This window comes from Pan troglodytes, chromosome 3, assembly GCF_028858775.2.
Source record: "Pan troglodytes isolate AG18354 chromosome 3, NHGRI_mPanTro3-v2.0_pri, whole genome shotgun sequence".
Taxonomy (NCBI): Eukaryota; Metazoa; Chordata; class Mammalia; order Primates; family Hominidae; genus Pan; species Pan troglodytes.
This window is the reverse complement of record NC_072401.2, coordinates 95,664,685-95,689,774: the sequence shown is the minus strand read 5'-3', so window position 1 is coordinate 95,689,774 and position 25,090 is coordinate 95,664,685. Positions and strand designations below refer to the sequence as shown.

General features: G+C 34.9%; 1 protein-coding gene across 8 annotated transcripts in view; it reads right to left on the bottom strand.

The window, feature by feature from the left end:
• Positions 1–860: 860 nt before the first annotated feature.
• The window catches only part of SMARCAD1 (SWI/SNF-related, matrix-associated actin-dependent regulator of chromatin, subfamily a, containing DEAD/H box 1), an 83,464-nt gene continuing 59,234 nt past the window's right edge, over positions 861–25,090 (bottom strand). For all 8 annotated transcript variants that reach the window (XM_009448038.4, XM_063809688.1, XM_001163670.6 and 5 more), the window contains 14 exons: positions 21,055–21,145; positions 18,156–18,255; positions 17,087–17,146; positions 16,917–16,992; positions 15,396–15,531; positions 14,708–14,845; positions 13,354–13,449; positions 13,138–13,255; positions 12,821–12,942; positions 11,090–11,278; positions 10,277–10,395; positions 8,873–9,055; positions 7,088–7,197; positions 861–2,673 (listed from right to left, as the gene is read on the bottom strand). In XM_009448038.4, coding sequence (XP_009446313.1) covers positions 2,612–2,673; positions 7,088–7,197; positions 8,873–9,055; positions 10,277–10,395; positions 11,090–11,278; positions 12,821–12,942; positions 13,138–13,255; positions 13,354–13,449; positions 14,708–14,845; positions 15,396–15,531; positions 16,917–16,992; positions 17,087–17,146; positions 18,156–18,255; positions 21,055–21,145 — 1,600 coding nt within the window. In that variant the 3' untranslated portion in view covers positions 861–2,611. The remainder of the gene's footprint in view (positions 2,674–7,087; positions 7,198–8,872; positions 9,056–10,276; positions 10,396–11,089; positions 11,279–12,820; positions 12,943–13,137; positions 13,256–13,353; positions 13,450–14,707; positions 14,846–15,395; positions 15,532–16,916; positions 16,993–17,086; positions 17,147–18,155; positions 18,256–21,054; positions 21,146–25,090) is intronic.

Below are 25,090 nucleotides of genomic sequence, written 5' to 3'. Positions count from 1 at the left end.
CTGCATAGCTAAATTTCCCCCACATCAAGCTTTAATGAAGACAGAACTAAGTAAAAGTGATAATCCAATGCTTATACAAAATTATGAAAATTCAAAATAAGATAATCCTATTTATACAAATCATAATTCAAGTATAAAGTATAACCACAGCAAGTTTCATAAGGAAATATTTAGCATTATTATAACCTTTAGGTAATCTTTTTGCGCTGAAGGACAATGCATTCCATTATCCCATTGTGTATCCAAATTAAATGTCTCTTTGCTTCTATACAAAGAGAGGGTGGCTAAGCGAGAGTGAATTCAAGCAGAAAGTGAACTGCATATTGAATTTATAATTTCAAAAATACATTTTTGTTACGAGTTAAAACAATCCGAATTCCTTAAATTTATGGACTGTGAAGTATCACACGTAAGGTCACACAAATGGAAACCAAATCTCCTCATACCCCCGTCTCTCCACTACACGATAATGCCAACTGTTAGGAACAACAGTAATGTTTCAAAGTAAGTATCTACTGGCATAAAGTTAAAAGTCTATGGGGGTCCCAAACAGTTATAAAAATGCATAAGGCATGTCTTCTTTGTGTAGCTTGCATTTAAAAAATGCTTCAGTTGGTCAAGATATTACTCCAACTCTCGCTTCATTTGCTCTGTAGTGATAATGGGTTACAGTATTTACTGACATCAGTCCAATGAAGGAACCAATGAGAATACATCCTAAGTAGTAAGTTCCAATTTACTGGCAAACAGGCAATATTAAGCACATAAGATAATCTCATTTGTGCCCAATATTATATGTTTTTAAGGGTAGGAGGAGGAAGGGTTAGAAACTATTAAAAAGGGTGTGAAAATACAACTTATGATCACAAATATTTTTATTAAGCCCAAGACATAATAGCGCATTACAGGAAGAACCCAACTACATTTCATTAGAGATAAAAGTATGGATATAACAACAACAACAACAACAAAAAAAGAAACAGCCTATCATTGAAAATACATTAATACAGAAAACATGAGAAATCCATTATGAGATTTTAAAAGGTAAAATTCCTAACAATTTGAATAACTGATTTGGGTATGGTGATGTACAAGGAGGTAGTATTAACACATGAAGACTCCTTTTAGCCCTGTAATGGTAAAATATATTCAGTCTGTTCAATATACCATCAAGACTGGGGTTAAGCCATGAGTTCTCAGTCTTTAATATCTAAATAATCACTGTAAGAGTTTTATTTGCCTTCCAAATCCAGAGGGTCGTATTACCTAGCATCTTAGCAAGTTAGGATGCTTTGAAAAGCATGATTTCCAAAAATTAACAAATCTTTGATTTATAAATAAGTTTATTTATAATGATATTTACATAATAAAAACAAAACACATGGAACTCACAAGTTATACAAAGAAAATGATGTATAATAAAAACAGCAATATAGACTGACAGGCAGAAATTTAAAGAAAGATTTAATAAAGAGTTAAATATCAAATAGACAACTTCACTTCTAAATTTCACTTTGTCACTCACACTGAATTGGAATTGAACAATGGCTCTCTCTTCAGGCGGTCCTGTACTGGAAATTCTGGAAACTGGTAAAATATATTTTGATAAGAGTTTCAAGTTAATGACCTATTTCCATGCAGTACCTAATGCTGCCTTTAGATGAAGTCACATTCAGTCTGCTTTGAAGTGAAATAGCTTTAAGTAATCTGTTCTGCCAGGCTAGAAAAATGTCACCAACATTTTGCTGATGCATGGAGATGTGGCAGTAATAAACTACTATTTAGAGAGGAAGAGAATTGGAGCAGAAGTGACTGGGCAACAGTTTCAAGAGAAGCAAAAGCCGGGAGAGGGAAACCAATGAAAACATGCACAAGATTAGGCAGAGTAATATGCACAATTAGTGCAGTTGGAAAATGAACAGAAGGAATAATCCATGGAGCAAGGTAGGGGCTTCTTTAGTTACTATTCACTGGAAAACAACTTAGTGCCTAGCCAAACAAATTTGTTTCAGCAGAAGTACTTGAGAGGACCTGGGGGATGTTAGTATATGGAATGCCACCTTTAAATTCAGGTTGAGTTCTTGCTGACATTGGTGAACATCTGCTTCAAATAGCAATAAAATGAAAGCTATATAATCTATACAGCTGCATTCTTTAACATAATAAAAAAGAACTTCAAATGAGACAAGCAAAAACAAGACATAAGCATTGTCAAATAAGGCACATGTAAAAATCTACACACATTATCCAGTGAAAGACAATATATATATATTTGGAGGTAGAAATAATTACAAAAATACTGACATTTCTAAAGCATTAGCATATTTGTTACAAACAATCACCAACTAATCCCCATTCAGAAAACTGCTTTGTAAAATGATTATTCAACATCTTCAGAACTACATATTTGTGGCTTCTTTTTTGAAATTTCACATGTGAGTATTTGGAGAATTCAGTTAGTGGCAAAAAGTTGTCCATACTATGAGAAATGTAATATGGAAATTATAAAAAGTTATAAATGTTCATAAACCCCATGGTCATCATAATGTAAATGTCCTTGAGTGCACCAAGTTGATATTTCCTCATCAATTGAGAGTTCACAGTTCTTATTTCACAGGCCCATTGATGTTTTTAGTAATGTGGCTATATCTGCTGGCATACTCCCTTCATCACCTGTAGGTCAGAAAGTAGCATTTAAAAGCTTTATAAAAATATTTTACTTAAAAAAAATTGTCTCAATTATTTTTTTTCTTTGGTGAATTCTTACTCATCTTTCAAGGGCTAGTTCGCTTCAGTGTCACCCCTGTTAAAAACTTTCCTAAGCTCTACTTAGATTAGGGCTATTTCCTCTATGTTCTTGTTCATATTGCCAACATAGCAATCTAAGGTTATTTTTCCAATTTTATAAAGCTATATAAAAATACACGGTAATACACTGGATTGTATCTAATTCATGGTACTTAACTTCTCACATTTGCTAAATAAAAAACATTTATGTAAGAAATGGAGTAGGGAAAACAAGGATAACAAACCCAAACCTAAACCAACGAAAACCAATCTATATTCTTATTTTTCATCTAAAGATATAATCACTGACTCAGACCCACACTGTATACATATAAACAACATTCTGAGCACAGCATACCAGCTGATGATTAAATTAGCCACTTTAAATTACCTGGTTTATCCAATGTTTGCCCTATATTTTAATTAAATGAGGCCCCAGTATTTATAAGCACTTACAGGAATTATTTGAGATTTTCTAAATCTCTTTGTGTCACAGTGGCAGATAATCTAGCCATCCCTGATTAATTCAATTTAGCACTGAGAATATTTTGAGATGAGTTGATTTATTAATTTACTAGTTAGTGACAACAGCACAGGTGGCAATTCAAATATTTGCTGATCTGTGATAGATCTGTAACTATGAATAATTTTATAAATTAGATGTGGCTGAAATGTAGCAAAACTAACCACTTCTCTCCTCCTCCCCTCTCTCACAAATATACACCTCAGCTATAATCTAAAATTATAAGTACTTTCATCCACTCTTCTTTTCTCTGTTAAAAAAACAAAAAACAAAACAAAACACATATATCCACAGGAACACAAAATAGTACATCAACTCTTAGGGATGTCAGTTCACTGACATCCTTGCTTCCAAGCTCATCCACAGACTTGAAAATAGCCCATAAAATCCAAATTGACACTTCATAAATTACTATATAAACTGATACTATGTTAGGAAGAATGCAGGGAGAAGAGAAAAGAAGGAAAAGAATAAGGAGATTCTTTTAAACTTGAAGATACTAAAGACAGAATACAATAAAATGCTGTGTGTGAACTTTGGACCCTAGTGTTTTAAGGAAAGCTATAAAAGACATTAAGGGGATAAATGAGAGAAATCTGGATATGAATAATATATGATAATGTCTGAAAATTACTGTTTATTTTCTTAGATGCTACAATGGTATTGTACCAACTATGAGGAATATGCTGTGATATTGAAAATAAATTGCCATGTTTACAATTGAGTTTATTATGGATCAATGGGAAAAAAGAAGTAGAAAAAACAAACACTGCAAATGTCACAACTGTTAAATCGCTGTATTTTTCATTCATACTATACTTTCAACAATTAAAAAAAAAAATATATATATATATTTTAATAGAGATGGAGTCTTGCTATGTTGCCCAGGCTGGTTTTGAACTCCTGGGCTCAAACGATCCTCCCGCCTGTCTCCCCAAGTGCTGGCATTATAAGCATGAATCACACGCCCAGCCACTGCTTTCATTTTTGTATGACTATTTCTGTAATAAAAAAATTCAAAAAGTATGTAGTCATGATTGTGGTAATATATATATATTTTTAAAGTTCCAAAAGGTAAAAAATGTATTAATACAATTAATACATTAAGGGAAGTTAATGAAAAAAAACCCAAACACAATCTTTATTTTAAAGCAGTGGTTCTCTGATTTTAGCTTTATCAGAATCACTTCAATAGCCTGTTAAACCAAGTATTATTAGGTGCCATCGCCAGAGTTTTTGACCAAGTAGGTATAGAATGGGGCTTGGGAATTTGCATTTCAAATTGCCAATTTCTTAGGAGATGCTGCTCCTGCTGCTGGTACTCTGGTAACAACTAAGGCAAGCTCTAGGAACACAAAAATCTGATAAGCATATTTGAGAGGAATCATGGTCTTTACATTTCATAGTTTCATGTAAGAGGGGACAAACAGATTGGTAACAAAAAGCAATACACAGTCAATTACAAATATACATTTTTGTTTATAGAGGAAAAGGACCTCACTGTGAGAGATGGAAAGAAGGGCATACATGTATTGTCATCAGTCCAGTGTCAAAATTACCTAAATGAAACCCGGGACACAGCTGAAGACAAATGATTACAGCTAAACGAGTAAATAAGAGACGCCATTACATCCTTATTCTAGCAAATAAAATACACACTGGGAAAAACACATATAAACAGCTTTAACAAGATAGAGGAAAACTTCTAGGAAAAGTGGTAAGGAGAGGCCAGGCGCGGTGGCTCACGAGGTCAGGAGATCAAGACCATCCTGGCTAATACGGTGAAACCCCGTCTCTACTAAAAATACAAAAAATTAGCGGGGCATGGAGGCGGGCACCTATAGTCCCAGCTACTTGGGAGGCTGAGGCAGGAGAACGGCGTGAACCCGGGAGGTGGAGCTTGCAGTGAGCGGAGATTCGCCTCTGCACTCCAGTCTGGGCAACAGAGCAAGACTCCGAAAAAAGTGGTAAGGAGAGGGCAGGATTCTTCATAACTAAACATTTCAAAGCTATTGGCTTGAGAGCACAGCTAAAAATACACTGCTATTTTAACAGACAATGTAGGTGAACATAACAGGCAAAATTTTAGACTGACCAAATTTATACAAATACAAATAATTGACATTAATTATGACTGAAAATGATCAAATATACACATCACCTCTGTTCCCATCACCCATAATACCATTAAAATACGATGGGAGAAAAAAGTGTTAAGGGAATTAGACAAAGGAGAAAGAATAGGAGAAAAAGACAACAGCAGAGAGAGAGTTGTCTACAACTTTTGAAAGAAAACGATGAAAGAATGGAAACTGATTTTCGATAATAAAGTAAAAGCTTAAGTGTCTGCAGGTGGGAAATGCAAGGCTAGTTCACACCCAGAATCCTTACCCTTCTACCTTCAAAGCTCAGGAAATGGGGGTAAATGGGAAACATGAAGTTATAATCAGCTTGAACAGGTAAGATGTCTAAAGCTTGCCCAAGAGAGCCAGCCATTTGCTCCAAATGTATAAAACTGAAGGTTTATTCTCTTTGGAGAACAAGAGTCTGAGGAACTCTGGACTTGTCATAGAAGAGAAGAAAGAGGCTGCTGAAAACAGGCAGATTAACTATTAATATTTAAATAAGAGAACAAACCTCCCTCCTTCATTTCTCAGGGCCATTCTCATACCACCTCTCCCCACCTCTCTTCACTTCACAGGAGGTTGAAAAATTTCCCTCTGAGGAAATGAACTAGCCCATAAGAAAAGACTTATAGTTAATTTTATCAACTATTATGGTTCTATTATATTTAGAAACTTATTGTTAGAATAAAATCCATATATTTGGATATTTGCTAGTATTGCTGAAAAAGAATTTAAATGCTTTACTAAATTCTAAAAGCTGCCCTACCAAAATAATAAGGAAAACATTGCCCAAAGAGAATCTGCCTTATGCATTCACTTTACTGTATTTCCTGGACAACCTGAAACTGGCAAGTTGCCACATGCACACAAAGCCTAGTAATGACTGCTAATTGTTTAACTATGATCACTCTACTTATCCTTACTCTTAAAGATCTCAGTTGCTTCTTACTCAAACTTTCTCTACCGTCCACCTCCCCAAGCTTCCACAGCACCCTGAAATAAATGCTACGCAAGAAAGACAAGTAATTATTTGATCATACGCACTTCTCTCTCGCTGTAGACAGATTAAAGTGTATTGATTTTTACAGCACAGAGTGCCTAATATAACACAGACATAACAGTGTCTGTCATGAACAGAAATTTGCTAAATTAAAATGAACAATTATCAATATTAGGAATTAGAATGAAAAAACTTGCTTATTTCCAATTAATTTAACATTAAATAAGAAAAGGTGCAGAAGAGTGTATCGTAAGTTGACATGCACCCTTTCTCCCATAAAAGAAAGAACACGTGTTTATTTTTATACACATAAAATAACTGGTCACACACACACAAAAACAAAAGGCTAACACTTGTCACCTCTATTGGGGAAGTTGGGAGATGGGGCGACTAGGAGGCGTCTGTTCTTTCATTTCTGAGTTTTGAACATATTCTTTTCAAAAACATATACAAAAATAAAAATTTTGAACTTAAGAAACTTCAAAAAAATTATTTTAGTATTTTGAAATAAACATGCTTACCTTCTCCCACATCACACATCATCCCTAAACTGTAAGCTAGTTAAGGTAGCCATCTTTGTCATCCTCTTGCACTAATTAGATGCATGGTCATATAGATAAATATTGAAGTTTCTGCTTACAAACAACTCACCTTCATCTACTGTAGTCATATCCTGTTCTAGTTTCAATTTCTGTTGGTTAATTTTTAGCATGGATTCTTCAATCGTCCCTTGGCTTATTAGTTTTATAACTAGTACTTCTCTAAAAAAAATACAAAATATGTCCATTGGTTACTAAATACAGTTATTTGGATATATGTAAACTATATTTAAGAGTTCAAAAAGAATACTTTGAAAATTACGACAAACATATCCTTAAATTCTTTTATTTAAGCCACTTGAGACTGACATTTTCTGACTATTTAACTTTTAGACACTCCTACAGATGGAAGAAAAGAGAAAGATATTTGTATTTAAAGTAAATTACTGACTGGGCACAGTGGCTCATGCCTCTAATCCCAGCACTTTGGGAGGCTGAGGCAGGTGGATTGCTTGAGGCCAGCAGTTCGAGATCAGCCGATCAGCCTGGCCAACATGACAAAACCCCGTCTCCACTTAAAAAAAAAAAACGAAAAAAAAAAAAAAAAAAAAAAAAAAAAAAAAAACCAAAATTAGCTGGGTGTGGTGGCACACACCTGTAATCCTAGCAGTTGGGAGGCTAAGGCATGGGAATTGCTTGAACCTGGGAGGTGGAGATTGAAGTGAGCAGAGATGGTGCCACTGCACTCCAGCCAGAGTGAGGCTCTGTCTCAAAAACAAAACAAAACATTACAACTACATTACAACAAACAGTTCTGTGTTCAGATGGAAATTACTTTTTTCTTTTCTTTTTTTTTTTTTTTTTTTTTTTTTTTTGAGACGGAGTCTTGCTCGGTCACCCAGGCTGGAGTGCAGTGGTGCGATCGCGGCTCACTGCAAGCTCCGCCTCCTGGCTTCACGTCATTCTCCTGCCTCAGCTTCCCGAGTAGCTGGGACTACAGGCGCCTGCCACCACGCCTGGCTAATTTTTTTTTTTGTATTTTTAGTAGAGACAGGGTTTCACCGTGTTAGCCAGGATGGCCTTGATCTCCTGACTTCGTGATCCACCCGCCTTGGCCTCCCAAAGTGCTAGGATTACAGGTGTGAGCCACCGTGCCCGGCTATCTTCACCTCTTTACAGTGCTGTGACCAATGTCAAAATGTACCATTCATCTAAAATAATTTACAACTCAATTTACTTCCTAAAGGGTAACAGGACAGCCCAGCAAGTTTGTATATTACCAAGTTTGTCTGGGACTTAACTGATCTAACAAGCAAGTTTTTTTAATTACTCATCTTTTTCAAAGGGGTAGACAATTTTTTTGTTTGTTTGTTTTGAGATGGAGTCTTGCTCTGTCGCCCAGGCTGGAGTGCAGTGGTGGTGATCTCGGCTCACTGCAAGCTCTGCCTCCCAGGTTCACGCCGTTCTCCTGCCTCAGCCTCCCTAGTAGCTGGGACTACAGGCACCCGCCACCATGCCCGGCTAATTTTTTGTATTTTTAATAGAGACGGGGTTTCACCCTGTTAACCAGGATGGTCTCGATCTCCTGACCTCATGATCCGCCCGCCTCAGTCTCCCAAAGTGCTGGGATTACAGGCGTGAGCCACCACGCCCGGCCGTCAATTGTTAATACTTCATGAACTGCAGAACTATTTAGAATGTGGGTGGATAATTACTAGAAAATGGAAGGGTTACGTAGTGCAGTTGATGTTCAACACTGCTGGTATAAAATACATCAGTAGCCATGCTTTGCCGAAAAAACAAAAACTAAGGCAGGACATCCAACACTATATTCTAATGGTCTACACAAATTAAAGTGGCACTGAATTAAAAATACATTTCAACTAAAAACACTTACTTAGTCTGGCCTACTCTATGGCATCTATCTTCTGCTTGTTTGTCATTATAAGGATTACAGTCAATATCGTGAAGTATAACAACATTTGCTGAAGTCAGATTTATTCCTAATCCACCAGCTTTTGTTGATAGCAGAAACACAAAGATATCCATATCGGTATTAAACTCATCAATTAGATGAATCCTGTAAGATAAACAAATTAGGTTAAATCTCACTAAAAAGTTGTATAATGTAATTAGAATGGAAAACAATCATTATCACATGAAAAAGAAACCTGAAGATGTATGTACATCTCTTAGTATTGCAGTTATTTCTCCTCTGGCTATATCACTGAAGAGCCTCCTCAATTCCCCAACTTCTTTTCTACGATATTGCTACCCCTACCAACTCTTACTTCAAGTCAACTATTCAGATTCAATTAATTCCTAAATGACTATTTTGTCCTTTTTAAACTTGTGGCTTAGCTAAATTCTGTGTATGGCTTTTCAATCTTTAACCTTCTCAGAAGTATATCAGCTCCTACTGGCAGACAACATTTCTGATGAATCAAGGACTTCATGATCAAATTGTGTAAGTGGATTCTCTTCTTTAAAAAAAAAAAAAACATTACTTTTACCTTTAGTCTAATGCGGGGGGAAAAAAACCACTCTGGCCAACAGAAAAAAAATAAATCAAAATATATAATGCAATTTAAACATACTACACAATTCCGTCCTTATTAAGACAATCCCTTCTTTACTAAGCTCAATCTTTACAACCTTTGGAAATTAAAAACACTTTAATTACCCTTAAAATGTGAAAGATTTTAAAACAATCTTGATGAAAGATAAGGTGTTTTAGACTTTGAAAAAAATTTAAAGGTGAAAACCATAAAAAATACAATTCTAATAGCTGTTTCAAAACATATTTGCGTGTAATTCAGAAAGAAAATTTAAAAGAAAATTATTTATTTTTTGAGATAGGGTCCTGCTCTGTCACCCAGGCTGCAGTGCAGTGGTGCGATCTTGGCTCACTGCAACCTCCACCCCCCCGGGGCTCAAACAATCCTCCCACCTCAGCCTCCCCAGTTGGGACCATAGACGTGCACCACCACACCTGGCTATTTTTGTTGTTGTTGTTGCTATTGGTGTTTTTAGTAGAGACAGGGTTTTGTCATGTTGTCCAGGGTAGTCTTGAACTCCTGAGCCCAACCAATCCGCCCGCATCAGCCTCCCAAAGTGTTGGGATTACAGGCGTGAGCCACCATGCCTGACCATTGAAATTACTCTTATTTTAAGGTAATGATTTGAAGTAATCAAACATAAAAACAACAAAATACTATCAATTGTTTGTTAGACAATTAAAATCCTAACAATAATAATAAATGAGGTTTTTTTTTTTGTAACTAACATGAAGTATACTAACCTTTCAGAAATCTGAGTCTTTCCATCTAATCTGAGGTACCTATGCTGATGATGTTTTAATAGAACCTCTAAGATATCCAGCATCATGGTAAATTGGCTAAATAACACAACTCTATCACCCTGTGAAAATACATACATGAATTAGAAATAGAAAAAATCGTTTTACTACTCAAAGCCTTGACAGGTTTAAACAGTTAGAAGTGTTACTTATCTCATGTTGATAAATTTGCAGAAAATTCTCTATGATAAACTGCTTCTTTAATACAAATCAGTAATACCTAAGACGTATGTCTTATTGCAGCCTATATATGAATAAACTGCCTTAACTTCAGGGCTAAAAGCTAGCTCTCAGTTTTGATTTTAAGAACAGTTAAATTACTTCCTTTTCATAAGAAAAACGTCGGAAAATGTGGACAACTGCTTATGTATGTATTATCTGGACTGTGATTTTACAAATTTAGGCTATTTCACACATAAAGGCAGCATTACTTAAATAACTATTTAACAAATAGTGTCTTTAAAAACTAATTTTGAAGCACACATACAGATTGTCACCTATGAAATAATGACAATTAAGATTTTTTTAAAACATCAATACGGATACAGTCTACTAACTTTCTATTGTTTTTGTCTGAGGTTCAACAGAGGAAAGGAGGTAATCAAGAAAATACGTGAAGAAAATGTTCAAAACACTAAGTTCTGGAAGAATGCAGAACAGACATAGGCTAATTCAAGCAAGTCAGTGTGCCAGAATTGCTTTAAGAAGTTAAAGTAATTGAGAAAATACAAAAGAAACGCCATTCTTTTTTAATACCTTCTGTTTCAGTTCAGACAAGATGCATCCTAAAACTCGAAATTTTCCAGAATCTAAAATCAAGTCCATGTCTAACTGAAAGTTATTAATGTGTCGGTACTGTTTACAAAGTACATGTAGTTCGAAGTCTGTCATAACTTCCATATCTTCAAAGATCAGGTCAGGGTTAGCCTCACAATGTGTAGGTTCCTTAAAACAAAACAAAACACAGTATACTTCAAAATAAAAATAATTAATAATATGATGAGAAAAGTTTAATAAAACTGTTTACACCTGATAAAATATCTAAATCATAGAACCTTTTAGTTTAACAGACTTATCAAGGAAAATTAGTATTAATCTTTTAGGTATAATAAAGGGGGGGAAGTCCTTACTGTTTGAGAGATAACATACTAAAATATCTACAGATGAAATAACATCTAGAACTTGGTTCAAAATAACCCTGGGGAGAAGTCTGGGGTATAGATGAAACAAGGGTGGTGTCATTATCAAATGGTAACTTTCAAAGGGGTGAAGTAACATATGGGCAGTTTCATTATGCAATTCTACTTTTATAAATGTTTGAAATTCTCCATAAGTTTAAAATAATAAAAAAAAATTTAAAAAGAAATGGGTTGGTCAGGTGCAGTGGCTCACGCCTATAATCCCAGCACTTTGGGAAGCTGAGGTGGGTAAATCACCTAAGGTCAGGAGTTCGAGACCAGCCTGGCCAACCTGGTGAAACCCCATCTCTACTAAAAATACAAAAATTAGCTGGGCGTAGTGGTAGGTGCCTGTAATCCCAGCTACTCAGGATGCTGAGGCAGGACAATCACTTGAACCTGGGAGGCGGAGGGTGCAGTGAGCAGAGATCATGCCGTCGCACTCCAGCCTGGGCGACAAGAGCAAAAGTCTATCTCAAAAAAAAAAGTAAAGAAAAGGAAGAAAATGGGTTGCTTTCAACCAAAGATCAGTAAGGATAAATAAGGATAAAATGTTAAAGGAGAAAGAGGCAAAAATAAAGAGTAATTGCTAAAATTATAAAGAAATAAAATGAAAAAGAAGTGCATTATGGAAGTCTAGACTAGGAGTTAGCAAACTGTTCCTGTAAAGGGCCAGATCATATTTTAGGCTTTGTAGGCAAAATGACCTGTAAGGCAAGTACTCAACTCTGCCCCTGTAGTGAGAAAGCAGTCCCAGAAAACAAAAACAGGCATGACTGTGTTATAGTAAAACCTTATTTATAAAAACAGTCACTGCCGTAAGGCCATAGTTTGCTGACTTATAATGTAGGTTATCAGTCCTTCTTTGTTTTTATGTCCCCCAGATCATTTTGAACTTAGTCTAAAATGTGTTTTTCGTGTTTCAGTGCAGTGACTGATGCCTGTAATTCCAGCACTTTGGGAGGCCAAGGCGGGCGAATCGCTTGAGCTCAGGAGTTCAAGACCAGCCTGGGCAACATGGCAAAACCCCATCCGTACAAAAAAATTAGCCGGGCATGGTGGTGCGTGCCTGTAGTCCCAGCTATTCAGCAGGCCAACGCAGGAGGATGGCTTAAGCCTAGGAGGCAGAAGTTGCAGTGAGCCCAGACTGCCTGCCTTGGCAACAGAACCAGACCTGGTCTGAAAAAAAAAAAGTTTTTCTTAAATATGTAGTTAAAGGTTTAGTATGCCCATTGGGTTCACCAATCTTATAGCCTAACAACTTAACCTCTTATTAAAGCTTAGTGTTAACATAATATGAAATCCTTACCTTTAGCATAAGCTGAGACATTTCCTTGAGTTTTTCAGCTGTGTAATATTGGCGATGTAATAAAGGATGATTGGCCATTTTCCTCAACTGCATCATGACATTGCACATTTCTGTGTTTTTTTCTGTGACCCAAAGAGAACACAGTAAAAAATAAAACCAAGCGGATAACTGTTGAAATATATCAACTAAGTTTTAAAATTCTTTCCTCAAATTCCAGATAATTTTAAAAAATGCACAAATCCCATTATATGACTAAACAAAATGCATCCCCAGTACAAGATTCTTTTTCACATAAAAGAGTAAAAATCAGATTATACCCAAGTTATTGATAGATTTTTTCAATCTGTTGAAAAGACCCAAATAGAGTTGCTCCTGCTTCTCCGACATTGCACACAACTCAATTCGATCTTTCTTGGGGGGTAACTGCTTGAGAACCTGAGACAGAAAAAACAGTTTAAGATAATCATTCTAGTAAAGAGAAAAACCTAAGTTTTAAAAACAATAAAAATAAAAAACATGTAGATATGCATTACCTCTTCTTTTACTCTTCTGAGAATAAATGGCTTTATAATTTGTTTTGCATGTGCTATTCTCTCCTTTTCATATATGCTTTGCTCATCTGCTGATTTCTGAGCAAAATAAAAACATCCTTTTAGGAATTATTCACTTAAATTATTGCAATAACAGTATTATTACACAACATAAAAATCTCCCTCATTAGAGTCTGAGTTATTTTCTGTAGAAACTTGATTCATTCTAGATGGCACTTCACATCTGAATTCTGGGCTGCCATGTACTTGAAGCTCCATATGTATTTTGAAGTTTTATGATACGTAATCATGTTCTCTACTGAAGTAATCAATTTGAACTGTACCAGATGGGTGTTCAGAAGTCATCAACTGATGAGTCATGTATCGATTACCTAGATAACTCTCATTGAAAAATGTGTCTAAGTGTGGGTAAGGAGGAGCGTGGGGGGTAGAAAATCCTTTATTTCTTTGTGGAAAATGGCCCCCAAAAGGAAGCTAGTGCAGACTGATGCAAATCACTTGGTCTAAAAATGGGGAATAGTACTTAGTCAAAACTGGTGACTCTGGAGAATTAAGAAGTAGAATTTTATTCTAGGATGTGAAGGAGTCCTCCATATATTATGAACTGAAGATAGAAAATGGTTCATAAAATCTGCTAGGCCATTTAAAACACTGTACATTAAGTGGGAGGGAATTCAAATTAGTAAATGTTTAAAAGGCAGTTAATTTGCAGTGGACGAGTATCACAGAAAATTCTTGCAAAAGATTAGTGATGTGGAAGAGAGCCAAGAATCAGTGTAAACACTGCGGAACTGAAAAAACTGGGAGTTCTTGAAGACTATACTTTTCCTAAACAATAAAGAAGTAACAAAACTTTTCTTGTGAAGAGGATTTCTTTACTGTCGCTTTTAGTTGTGACTTTGGTTTTATGAACTTTTATTTCAAAATATATTTCTTAGCATAGGCATTTTCTGGATATTCTAGCTTTGTCTAGTTTTATAGTTTACCCATAAAGAAATGTTACTAATTTACGTAGCCAATTTTGATACAGATGATGTAATGATCAAACTTTCTGCACATACTATATATCTGAGCTCTTCATCAATTTAAAATCGTCATCCTTCAGAAAATTAGGATATTAACCAAGACTTCTGGCCATTGATTAGGGAAATTGCTATTTTTTTCCCCATTATATTTTGGCTGGTTTCCAAACCAATCCAAATATAGAGTTATCACCTACTTAAAGTTACTTCATAGAGCATATGCACTATGAAAACAACAAAAGAGACCTAACAGAAGAATGGCCCAGATAAAACACAAATAACATATTTGGGAGAAAATATGCATTTATGCTTACTGTCTTAGAGGAAAACATTCTTCGTATTTCACTGGTGCTACTACTAAACATGTGTGGCATAACAAAATTCAACAGCGACATGAGTTCTAACAGATTGTTCTGTACAGGTGTGCCTGTGAGCAGCAAACGGTTATTTGCCTGTGAATGAAGGTAAAATTTATATTAGCTTTTTCTTAAAGAGCCACTCCTTTCATGTCTATCCTCCCCAGTGAAAGGTGAAGGGAGGAGAGATAAATTAAAACCATTATTAATAATTTAACATTCTGTGATGAATGATATAGTAATTTAAATAATTGATGTCTGCTATTATCAACAGCAATGAATACGAAAACCATTGGTCTTCTTTTATAAGTAGGTAACTTGTGTCCTCGTATCACCTTTATGAGGTGATGAAAGATTATTTATAAATAGTTTAACATATAGAACAGGTAAATTATGGCTTATGACCTAATAATTTTTTAAAGGGTTGTTAAAAAACAAAATCAAAGAATACGTGACAGAGGCCATCTAGTCCATAAAGTGTGAAATATTTACTATCTTCCCTTTTACAGAAAAAACTTGCTAACACAGAATACTACATATATTAAACTACATAATACAGATTCTGCTAATAAAGAATACTACATATATTAAATTACGTAGTCTAAATTTTACAGTAATTTGGAAAACTTTACAAACATTCTCTTACATTAATTGTCATAAGGTGCTGGTAGCGAATGGAGCCCATATTCTTCAGCATATGGCCCTCATCAAAAATTGCGTAATTAAGTTTCAGCCGTCGAAACAGACTACGGTCATCAGAACTGCTGATCGCACAGTTATATCTGTCACCAAAAGAAAAAACATCTCTAAGGTTATACCTTTAAGAGCTTGGAGTCTAGTGAAATTTAATGTCTTATAAAATCATTTTTTATTTACACATTTCTAACAGCCAGTACTTAAAGCACAGCACTAGACACGGGTGATACTCAAATAAATACTGACGTACTTGTATTTAATAATTATTGATGTACACTGTAACCAAGCTATGAAAGCTGCAATACATAATTGAAAGAAAATGTTAAAAGGCTGGGAGCGGTGGCTCACACCTGTAATCCCAGCACTTTTGGAGGCCGAGGCAGGCGGATCACGAGGTCAGGAGATCGAGACCATCCTGGCTAACACGGTGAAACCCTGTCTCTACTAAAAATATAAAAAATTAGCCAGGTGTGGTGGTGGGCGCCTGTAGTCCCAGCTATTCAGGAGGCTGAGGCAGGAGAATGGCGTGAACCCGGGAGGCAAGAGGTTGCAGTGAGCTGAGATCGCGCCACTGCACTCTAGCCTGGGGGACAGAGTGAGACTCCGTCTCAAAAAAAAAAAAAAAAAAAAAAGAAAGAAAGAAAATGTTAATGTTACAATCGGACAACTTCCACACACCCGGGAGGAGGTCAATTTGGGTATAACTTGTAAGTAATCTGCTCCATGAAGTGTTATATTTTAATAAGCACAAAAAAGAACGTGAAGCTAAAACATGTTTCTCTTTAAAACATAATATTTTATTAAACTAGCAGAGTAGATCCAAGAAATAATAGTTAATAGCTAGCAGCTTGAGACTGCATATGGAGCCTGTTTTATTAAGAAAAAATAAAATTCCGCATGAATTTTTAAAGGACAGACTCCTACACAAGAAGCCAGTAGAGAGAAATAATAACTACAGTTAAAATAGAACTTTAAATAAATCAACTAATGTAACACAAGAGCATTAAGTTCTGTGCAAGATATTTACATCAATTATTACCAAGTAGTATTATTAGTATTATTTTTCATTTTTATTTCTGCTCTAGCTCAAATTTTTCATTGAGAAAATGAAATTTCATTGTATTTATTACAGATACTTATTTGTAAGTTAAAAATATAAATAATTTTGGTGGGATATCTCAAATTTTACTTTAAGCTTAACTGAGAAATTACTATTACAAGACGACTTTTTTCAATAAGTAGGCAAAACCTTTTTATAGTCACCATTAATGAGGTGATGCACTAACAAAAACCTCCTATATGGGTATTACACACCAAACTAAAAAATGCCTGGATCCTCAACATTAGTCATTCTATTACTTTCGTATCACAGTTAACAGCATAAACTTTCCTACATAGTACTACTACAATTTCTTTTTTAAATTTGGGGGCTGCATAAATATCCATCCTCCCCAAATTTCTCAATACTTACGTGGTCACAATTACATTGTAATCTTCATATCTACTATGAATGTTAAATCTAATTTGTTTACGTTCTTCTTGAGAACCTAGAATTTAAAAACAATAAACACATATGACTATTTATTGTGCTGTACTTTATTTTTAATTTCCAAAGTTAAAAGCAGAATGACATATTCTTACCATAGTAACAGAGGACCTTCAAAGTAGGGCACCATAAATTAACTTCCCTTAACCAGTTATCTATGGAACAGAAGAGACATTATTTGCATCTGCTACAATAGGGTATGTTCACACGGTTAAATGAACACTAAACTTTGAAAAGTGCTACTCAGAAATCAGTCTTTTATAAAAAGTAAATACTGGCCCGGCAAGGTGGCTCATGCCTGTAATCCCAACACTTTGGGAAGCTGAGGCGGGTGGATCACCTGAGGTCAGGAGTTTGATACCAGCCTGGCCAACATGGTGAAACCCCATCTCCACTAAAAATACAAAAATTAGCCAGGCATGGTAGCGGGCGCCTGTAGTCCCAGCTACTCGGGAGGCTGAGGCACAAGAACCTGGGAGGTGGAGGTTGCGGTGAGCCAAGATTGAGCCACCACACTCCAGCCTGGGTGACACAGCGAGACTGTCTTAAAAACAATAAATAAAAATTAAAAATTAAAATATAAATACCATGGCGATTGTTTTTATCACAGACCCTTTACAATATTACTCCTTATGAAACCTATGTAAAATGATCTTGAGGTTTTGTGAGGCATCAAAATGAAGGGCAGATGACCAAATATTATATTTACAGTTGATTATTAACCTCCAATTTAAAGAGAAGGGGGTTTTCTTTGTTACATTCACATGTACAAATATTCTCTTATTCTAACTTCTGCATCCAACGAATTGAGAAAGAATGGAACAGTTATGTGTGTAGGAATTAATTACATATCTGTTTAATTCTACATTTAAAAGTACTCATTTTCTCTTAGTCACTTTTAAAAGTAACTAAAAGTATTATGAAACCAACATAAATCGTCCTTGGTCTAAAATTTTAAAACTGACTTACATTTGAGTTGTTTTTAAAAGACTGCCAATATAATCAAACACACATATATAAACAAAGGAGAAAAGTATAAAGAGACCATAAAATTAATATTCATCTCTACAAACTAAGAAACCACAACACCCCTCCAACACACACTCTCTTCTACCTATATAAAACATGATAAAGTTAAATACAGTTGTCTCCAGTATTACAAACCTATAGTTGAAGCTGGAACAACGATCAAATGAGGACCATTATTACCCTCCTGATAGAGGTATGCCAGAAATGCAATGGCTTGAATAGTTTTTCCTAGGCCCTAAAAAGTTTAAAAGACAATATATAACATTTTAAAACAAACAAAAAATAAATACATAAAAATACAGAAGAAAAAGCAGTAATTCTGTGCTGTATTCACTTTTGATTTCCCATAATGCAACTCTAAAGGAATTTCTACTACGTTCTTAGTTCTCAAATGACAGAATTGATTATAATCTCCAAATGATGCTATAACTTACTTTACTGAGCAGTGGATAGATCTTCATTGCTAGTTCATATACAATACACATTAATATGGAAGACTTTTTGCATTGCATGGAAAGGATATAATTTTGGTTATTGCTTAGACACAGTGAATGTTTAATATCCACTGAATGGTTTAAGGGCAATGTCCCATGACTAAATGGAGGAAACATATGCCTAATCTATCCCAGCAATTCTACCCTTAAGAATATAATCATGAGATATGAGTGCTTATGTTGGCAAAAGGACTTGGGTAAGAATGTTCATAGTTTTATCTTAATAGCCAAACACTGGAAATAACCTAAACAGATTGGGTGCCGTGGTGCATGCCTGTAATCCCAGAACTTGGGGACGCTGAGGCGGGTGGATCACTTGAGCCCAGGAGTTTGAGACAAGCCTGGGCAACATGGCAAAACTCCATCTCTACAAAAATACAAAATTAGCCGGGCATGGTGGCGCATGTCTGTGATCCCAGATACTCGGGAGGGCTGAGGTGGGTGGACTGCCTAAACTCAAGAGGTCGAGGCTGCAGTGAGCTGAGAGTGCGCCACCGCACTCCAGCCTGGGTGACAGAACAAGCACCTGCTTAAAAAGAAAAAGGAAAGAAAGAAAAAAGAATAGAAAAGAAATAACCTAAATATTCATATCCAACAGAAGAAGATCAACAAATTGCACTGTATTTATACCATGGACTACCATACCACATGGCAATTTAAAAAAACAAAAACAGAAACAAAAAAATTACTGATACATATAAGAACACAGATAGATCTCAATAACATTATGTTGCACCAAATGAACCAAAAACAAATAGTATAGAGTATACTGCATATACTACATAACCAAAAAAAAATCCACGATGATAGGTATAAGAATAGTGGTAGCAGTAACTGGAAAAAAGCATGAGAAACTTTCTGGGATGATGGAAAAGCTTCTCTGGGTAGTAGTCACATGGGTGTACATATATGTAAAAAGTCACTAAGCTGTATATTTGTACATTTTACTGCAACTAAATTAGACATCATTAAAATACTGGTTTAAAAAAGTTACTTAGGAGATACAGATCCTCAGGGGAACTGAATGCTATCAACTGTTGTGGACTGAATTGTGTCCACCTCCTTCCCACTGACAATACATACATTGAAGTCATAACCTCCAATGCCATTGTATTTAGAGACAGGGCTTTTCAGGAGGAAATTAAGGCTAAATGAGTTCGTAAGTGTGGGTCCTGAACCCAATATGACTGTCCTTGTAAGAAGAAATATCAGGCATGTGTACATACACAGAAAAGGCCACATAAGGACAGAGTAAGAAAGTGGCTGTCTTCAAGTCAAAGAGAGGACTCAGGAGAAACGCAAGCTACCGATACACTCATCTTGGACTGTCCACCTCCAGAATTGTTAAGAACAAATTTCTGTTGTTTAAGCCACTTAGTCTGTGGTATTTTGTTATGGCAATGCTAGCTGACTAAGCCATCAACTTATAAATATTGTGTTGCGCTTTACAGGTTACAAAAATAGTTTCACATAATATATACCTCATTTGATAGCAAATGCAATCTTATGATATAAAGACTATCTACATTTTATTATTAGTTTTGAGAGATTAGGTCAACTGGAAAGGATCAGATAGCTCCTGAAAGGCAAAGCTGGGGACCCCAAACCCAGGTCTGATTTCCAAGTGCAGTCACACAACTGAAATGACATATATTCTGTAATTTCTGTAAGTATTTTGAAATCCTGTGAATATTATTCACTTTTCTATTAGATAAACAGTATCTCTATTTTAATGACAGTATGAAATATATATGGGAAAATATCTTACAATGCTAAAGATTACTTTCTTAGAGGCTAATGAGGGAACAAATATCATTATCTGTGTTAACTTTTATTTTAGGAATCCAACACACAGTGTAACATTTTTTTTGCTGAACATGACTCATTTTAAATATACACTTCAAAAAAGTATAGCTGGAGGAATAGAGATGTTAGATTAAAGGTCAAGTTTCCATATGACAACACCTGGACTACTGGCTATAACAAACTTTGTGAACTCAGCTTTAAGGAAATGTGATTTGAGAAAGAACAGAGACCCGGAGAGACCTCTAATAAAAATAAAATAGCTGAAATGATGTTGCTGTTATATATGTGGATTTGTTCACTGACAAGGACAGGGATCTAAGTTACAATTTTAAAGGCAGCTGTAGAAAAAGCACATATATGTATGTACGTACACATGTACATACACAACATCTGCAGAAGGTAGTATCTAGAAAAGAAGACACCAAACTAGTTCTTGTTTAAGTGTCAGAATTATAGGTGACTTTGATTTCGATTTTTTAATTTGTATTTTTATGTTTGTAACATGTATTTACTAATCTGACAATCAGAAAGACAATAAATCTATCTTCATCTTGGGGAGGAGTGAGGAGGGTAGAACTAACTCTATCAAAAACAAAGATGAGATAAAATAAAAAACTACTGAGGTGGCAGTAGTTAACTACAGTAGCAAAAAAAAGTTTCATGTTTTAAATGACAGCAAGAATACCTTTTAATGACACTTTCAACAACAAATCTTAGAAATAAAGTACACTTACCATTTCATCTGCCAAAATGCCATTAAGTCCATGTTTATGTACCAATGCCAGCCAATTCAAACCAACCTTCTGATAGGGCTTGAGTGACAAACTGGTAAAGAGAGAGTTACCAAATATTACACATCTATATTTCTATCAGTTTTCTATTAGTTATTACAATGCACATAAAAACTAAAATGCCTAGGTCTAATCTTACCTTTTAACTGTTAGATGCTATGTACACCTACTTAAAAAAAATGAACCCAAGACATAAATGATTTTTCAGATCTTCTCAAACTTTATTCTCTATTCTTATTTATTTCTTCTGGCAGTAAGAATCAAGCATTTCCATATTTGGTCATGATATAGTACCTCCAAATTAATTCCATAAATGATTAGAATATTAACTATGATAATATTAATACTAAGCTAGTATTTATAATAGAAAATTGAATTGTGTTGATTTGATTTTTAGCACATTAAAGAACTTAAAAGTATTAGGACAAAAAAAACGCAAACATAATTTGCTACTTTGGCCAGGTAGGTTTAATAAATACTTTCTCAATGTGTGTCAATCACTCCTAATATCAGTGGTATGTATAATTCTGAAGCACGCATTTCTGTGTGTATTATGTGCGTACTACGTACAAATGTACACAGCACATGTTTAGCAAAATTATTTGTTTTGACACTTACATGCTACTTTCTACTCACTGATGTTCACTGATGTTTTAGCAAATGCTAAAAGACAGTGAGAGTAGAAAGTAGCATGCAAGTGTCAAAAACCTTATTTAATTTGGAAACATATAAACAGACTAATCCCTGAGAATGAATTGTTTGGAAAGTAATATGGCAGAGTTATAAGGAATGAAAACAGTGGCTCATGCCCGTAATCCCAGCACTTTGCGAGGCTGTGCTGGGCAGATTGCTTGAGCTCAGGAGTTCGCGACCAGCCTGGGCAACATTGACAAAACGCTATCTCTACCAAAAATACAAAAAAAATTAGCCGGGCATGGTGACGTATGCTTGTAGTCCCAGCTACTCAGGAGACTGAGGTGGAAGGATCAACTGAGCCTGGGAGGCAGAAGTTATAGTGAGCTGAGATCATGCCATTGCACTTTAGCCTGGGTGACAGAGCCAGACCCTGTCTCAATTACAACAACAACAACAACAACAACAACAACAACAACAACAGAATGAAAACAATAGTTCAAATGGTTAAAAACTATTAACAGTTATCACTTATTGAACATCTATTATACATAGGCACAGATATCATTTTTCAAACATCACCTCATTTAACCCTTTAAAAATCCCATAAAGTAGTTACTATCATCACTTTAACAGATAAAAAAAAAAAAAAAAACTTAATTTGCCTGAGGTTGCATAGCTACAAAGTGTTAAGACTAAGATTTTAATTCAGGATATCGATCTCACTCCAAAGCCTATTCTCATATTCACTAAAACACCTTACATTAATGTGAAAACATAGGACAAGGCCATGCCTCCCATTCTCCAGCTTTTATCCTGTCCCCTTAATTTCCTCTTGCATATATCCTGTTTGCACACAGGGAAGGGTCTGGACATAGCTATAGTATAATAAATTGTTGAAGGATCAAACTCTGAAATCAAGACATAATTAGAACTGAGTGAAGAACAGGTAGTTGAATGATGTCCATCTTAAATCAGAATCTATGTTTTAACTGTGGGGTATGCAACTTATAAAACATTTCCCACTTAATACAACTAAAAGTATAGGTAGGAGAAAAAGCAGTATTTCTAATTCTGCCTTTTATAATTCTTTTCTAATTCTGTCTTTATAATTTTCTAATTCTGTCTTTACAATTCTTTTGCTGAATTTTAAAAAAGGTCTTTGCTTTCCCAATCAATATAATTTCTATGCTACTACTATAAAAGTAGTAACAAATGGAACATGTTATCATAGACATTTTAATTTCCAGATCCAAAACAATTATTTCTACTATAACGGTGAGAGTAAATGCGAACACTGGAATATTTACCATATTTCAGACTATGCTATGGGCTTAATATACATTATTATTTCATTTAATCCATATTAAAAATAGGAAATATTAATTATCTGCATTTTACAGATGAGAAGTTCACTGGGGCTCACAGAAGTTAAGTAACTTGCCCAAGGTCATGTAGCTAACCAAATCTGTATCTGCAATGGTAGTGCCAGTATCCAATCCAGGTGTGATCCAGAGCTCAGCACTTAACCAGTAAATAGTAGAAATGAAAAAGTTATCTTTCATCCTGACCCACCCATCCTACAGTCAACACACTGAGTTTTCCATTATTTTTATGCATCCTTCCCAATTCTTTAGTCATCCTATTCACATAAGGCTCACAATTTACAACTAATGAAACTTGATAAGGTAGGCATACATCACTTATAAATGCAGCCAAGGACCCACATGCCATCCCAACATACAACCTATCACAAATAGCCACGAAATATTCTTAATAAACAAAAATTACTGAAATTCTTCATCACCAACACACATTGGGAAGAGTCTATTTAACTGTCAAAATACTCACTATAACATCAAATTTTAAAAAGTGATGAAATTTAAAAAACTACACAGATTTTTAAAATTTAAATAAAATTGCTTTATTCAAAATGACAAATTATGGTAAGGTGTTTTGATCAGGACATGAAATGGTTTTATTACATTGAAATATTTGTTATAAAAATATAAAGTATTAATGTGTATATATGTTTGCTGTTCTGTTAGATTTGTCTAAATTACAAGTAGCTTTGTTGCTTACTATCACGGAACTGCTGCCAATTACAGATCCTTTCTCAGCATGTAAAAGGACCAAAGAAAATGCAATTTTGATAGACTCTGAACCCATTTATTATAACGACATTTAAAAATAGGATACCTATATTCTTTTCTAGTTGGTTCTAATATTTAGATGGTATATAATCATATTTCCCATCTATTTTGATGCTTCACAGTTTTCTAAGAATTTTCATGACCAAATATAAATCTGAACCACCAATTTACTGTTAAGAACATGGGGATTTGCTCAGGTCTTCTGAATAAGTTAAGTGCTTTCTTCTCAACAGAGTATTAAAATATCTCTGAACTGAAGATTTTTTATCTCTCACTAAGGAAAAAAAGTGATTTAAAGATTTTCTGAGATAATGAAAGAAAATGAGGCAACAGGCTATTTTGAAGTTATTGTTTTGTTAGGGGAAAAAAAAAATTCCCTCCAGAGTTACTATGATTTCTCCACAGTCTGAAAATTCAATTGGGTTTAAATCTGCCAGAGAAACTAGTTTCAAAATTATTTTCAAAGGTGAGAAAGGCGTAAAATAGAAACAACAGGGGTACATGTGATGTGATAAATTTGAGTTTAAAATACAGAAATACAGGGCTAGAGAGACTTGTTTAAAGCAGTTCATAGAAAACAGGTTAGGGATGCTGTCCGACCAAATGTTTATGTCCCGTAAGTATGACATGGCTGCTGCAAATACTACCACAATATTAGTCTGTAGTGACAGAAATGTTCAAACTAAACATTTACATCCTACTACTTTTGAGTTAGTGAAACCACATCTGCAGTGTTAATTTGCATTCACATCACTGACAAAGGGTCTCAGAGCTCCTGTGTAAGAACAGGGTAGGAACCATGCTGTCAAGTTCAGGATGAACAAGATCAGAAGAACCTTGGCAGATTTAGCTCAAAAGGCAAGACACACTTGATTAAATATATTGTATTCTGAACATGTGAGAAATCTTTTTAGTTTAAGGCTGATAAATTATAGATTAATTAACTAAAGCTTTAGAGATGGCTACATCTATAGTAAGAATAAAACAGGAGAAATACTAAGGATTTATTTTCTTTTTCCTCACTGTATTATATTTTAAGCAATTTAAATTTTGACATTTTAAAATAAAGATTATGAAAGTAATGGTTTTGAAGTACATATGAAAACTTTAGCTTTTCCCTATAAAGATATCATTTTTCACAAGGAATTCCGGAATTATCTGTATTTCTAAAAGGCAAACTTTCTTCTCCTACA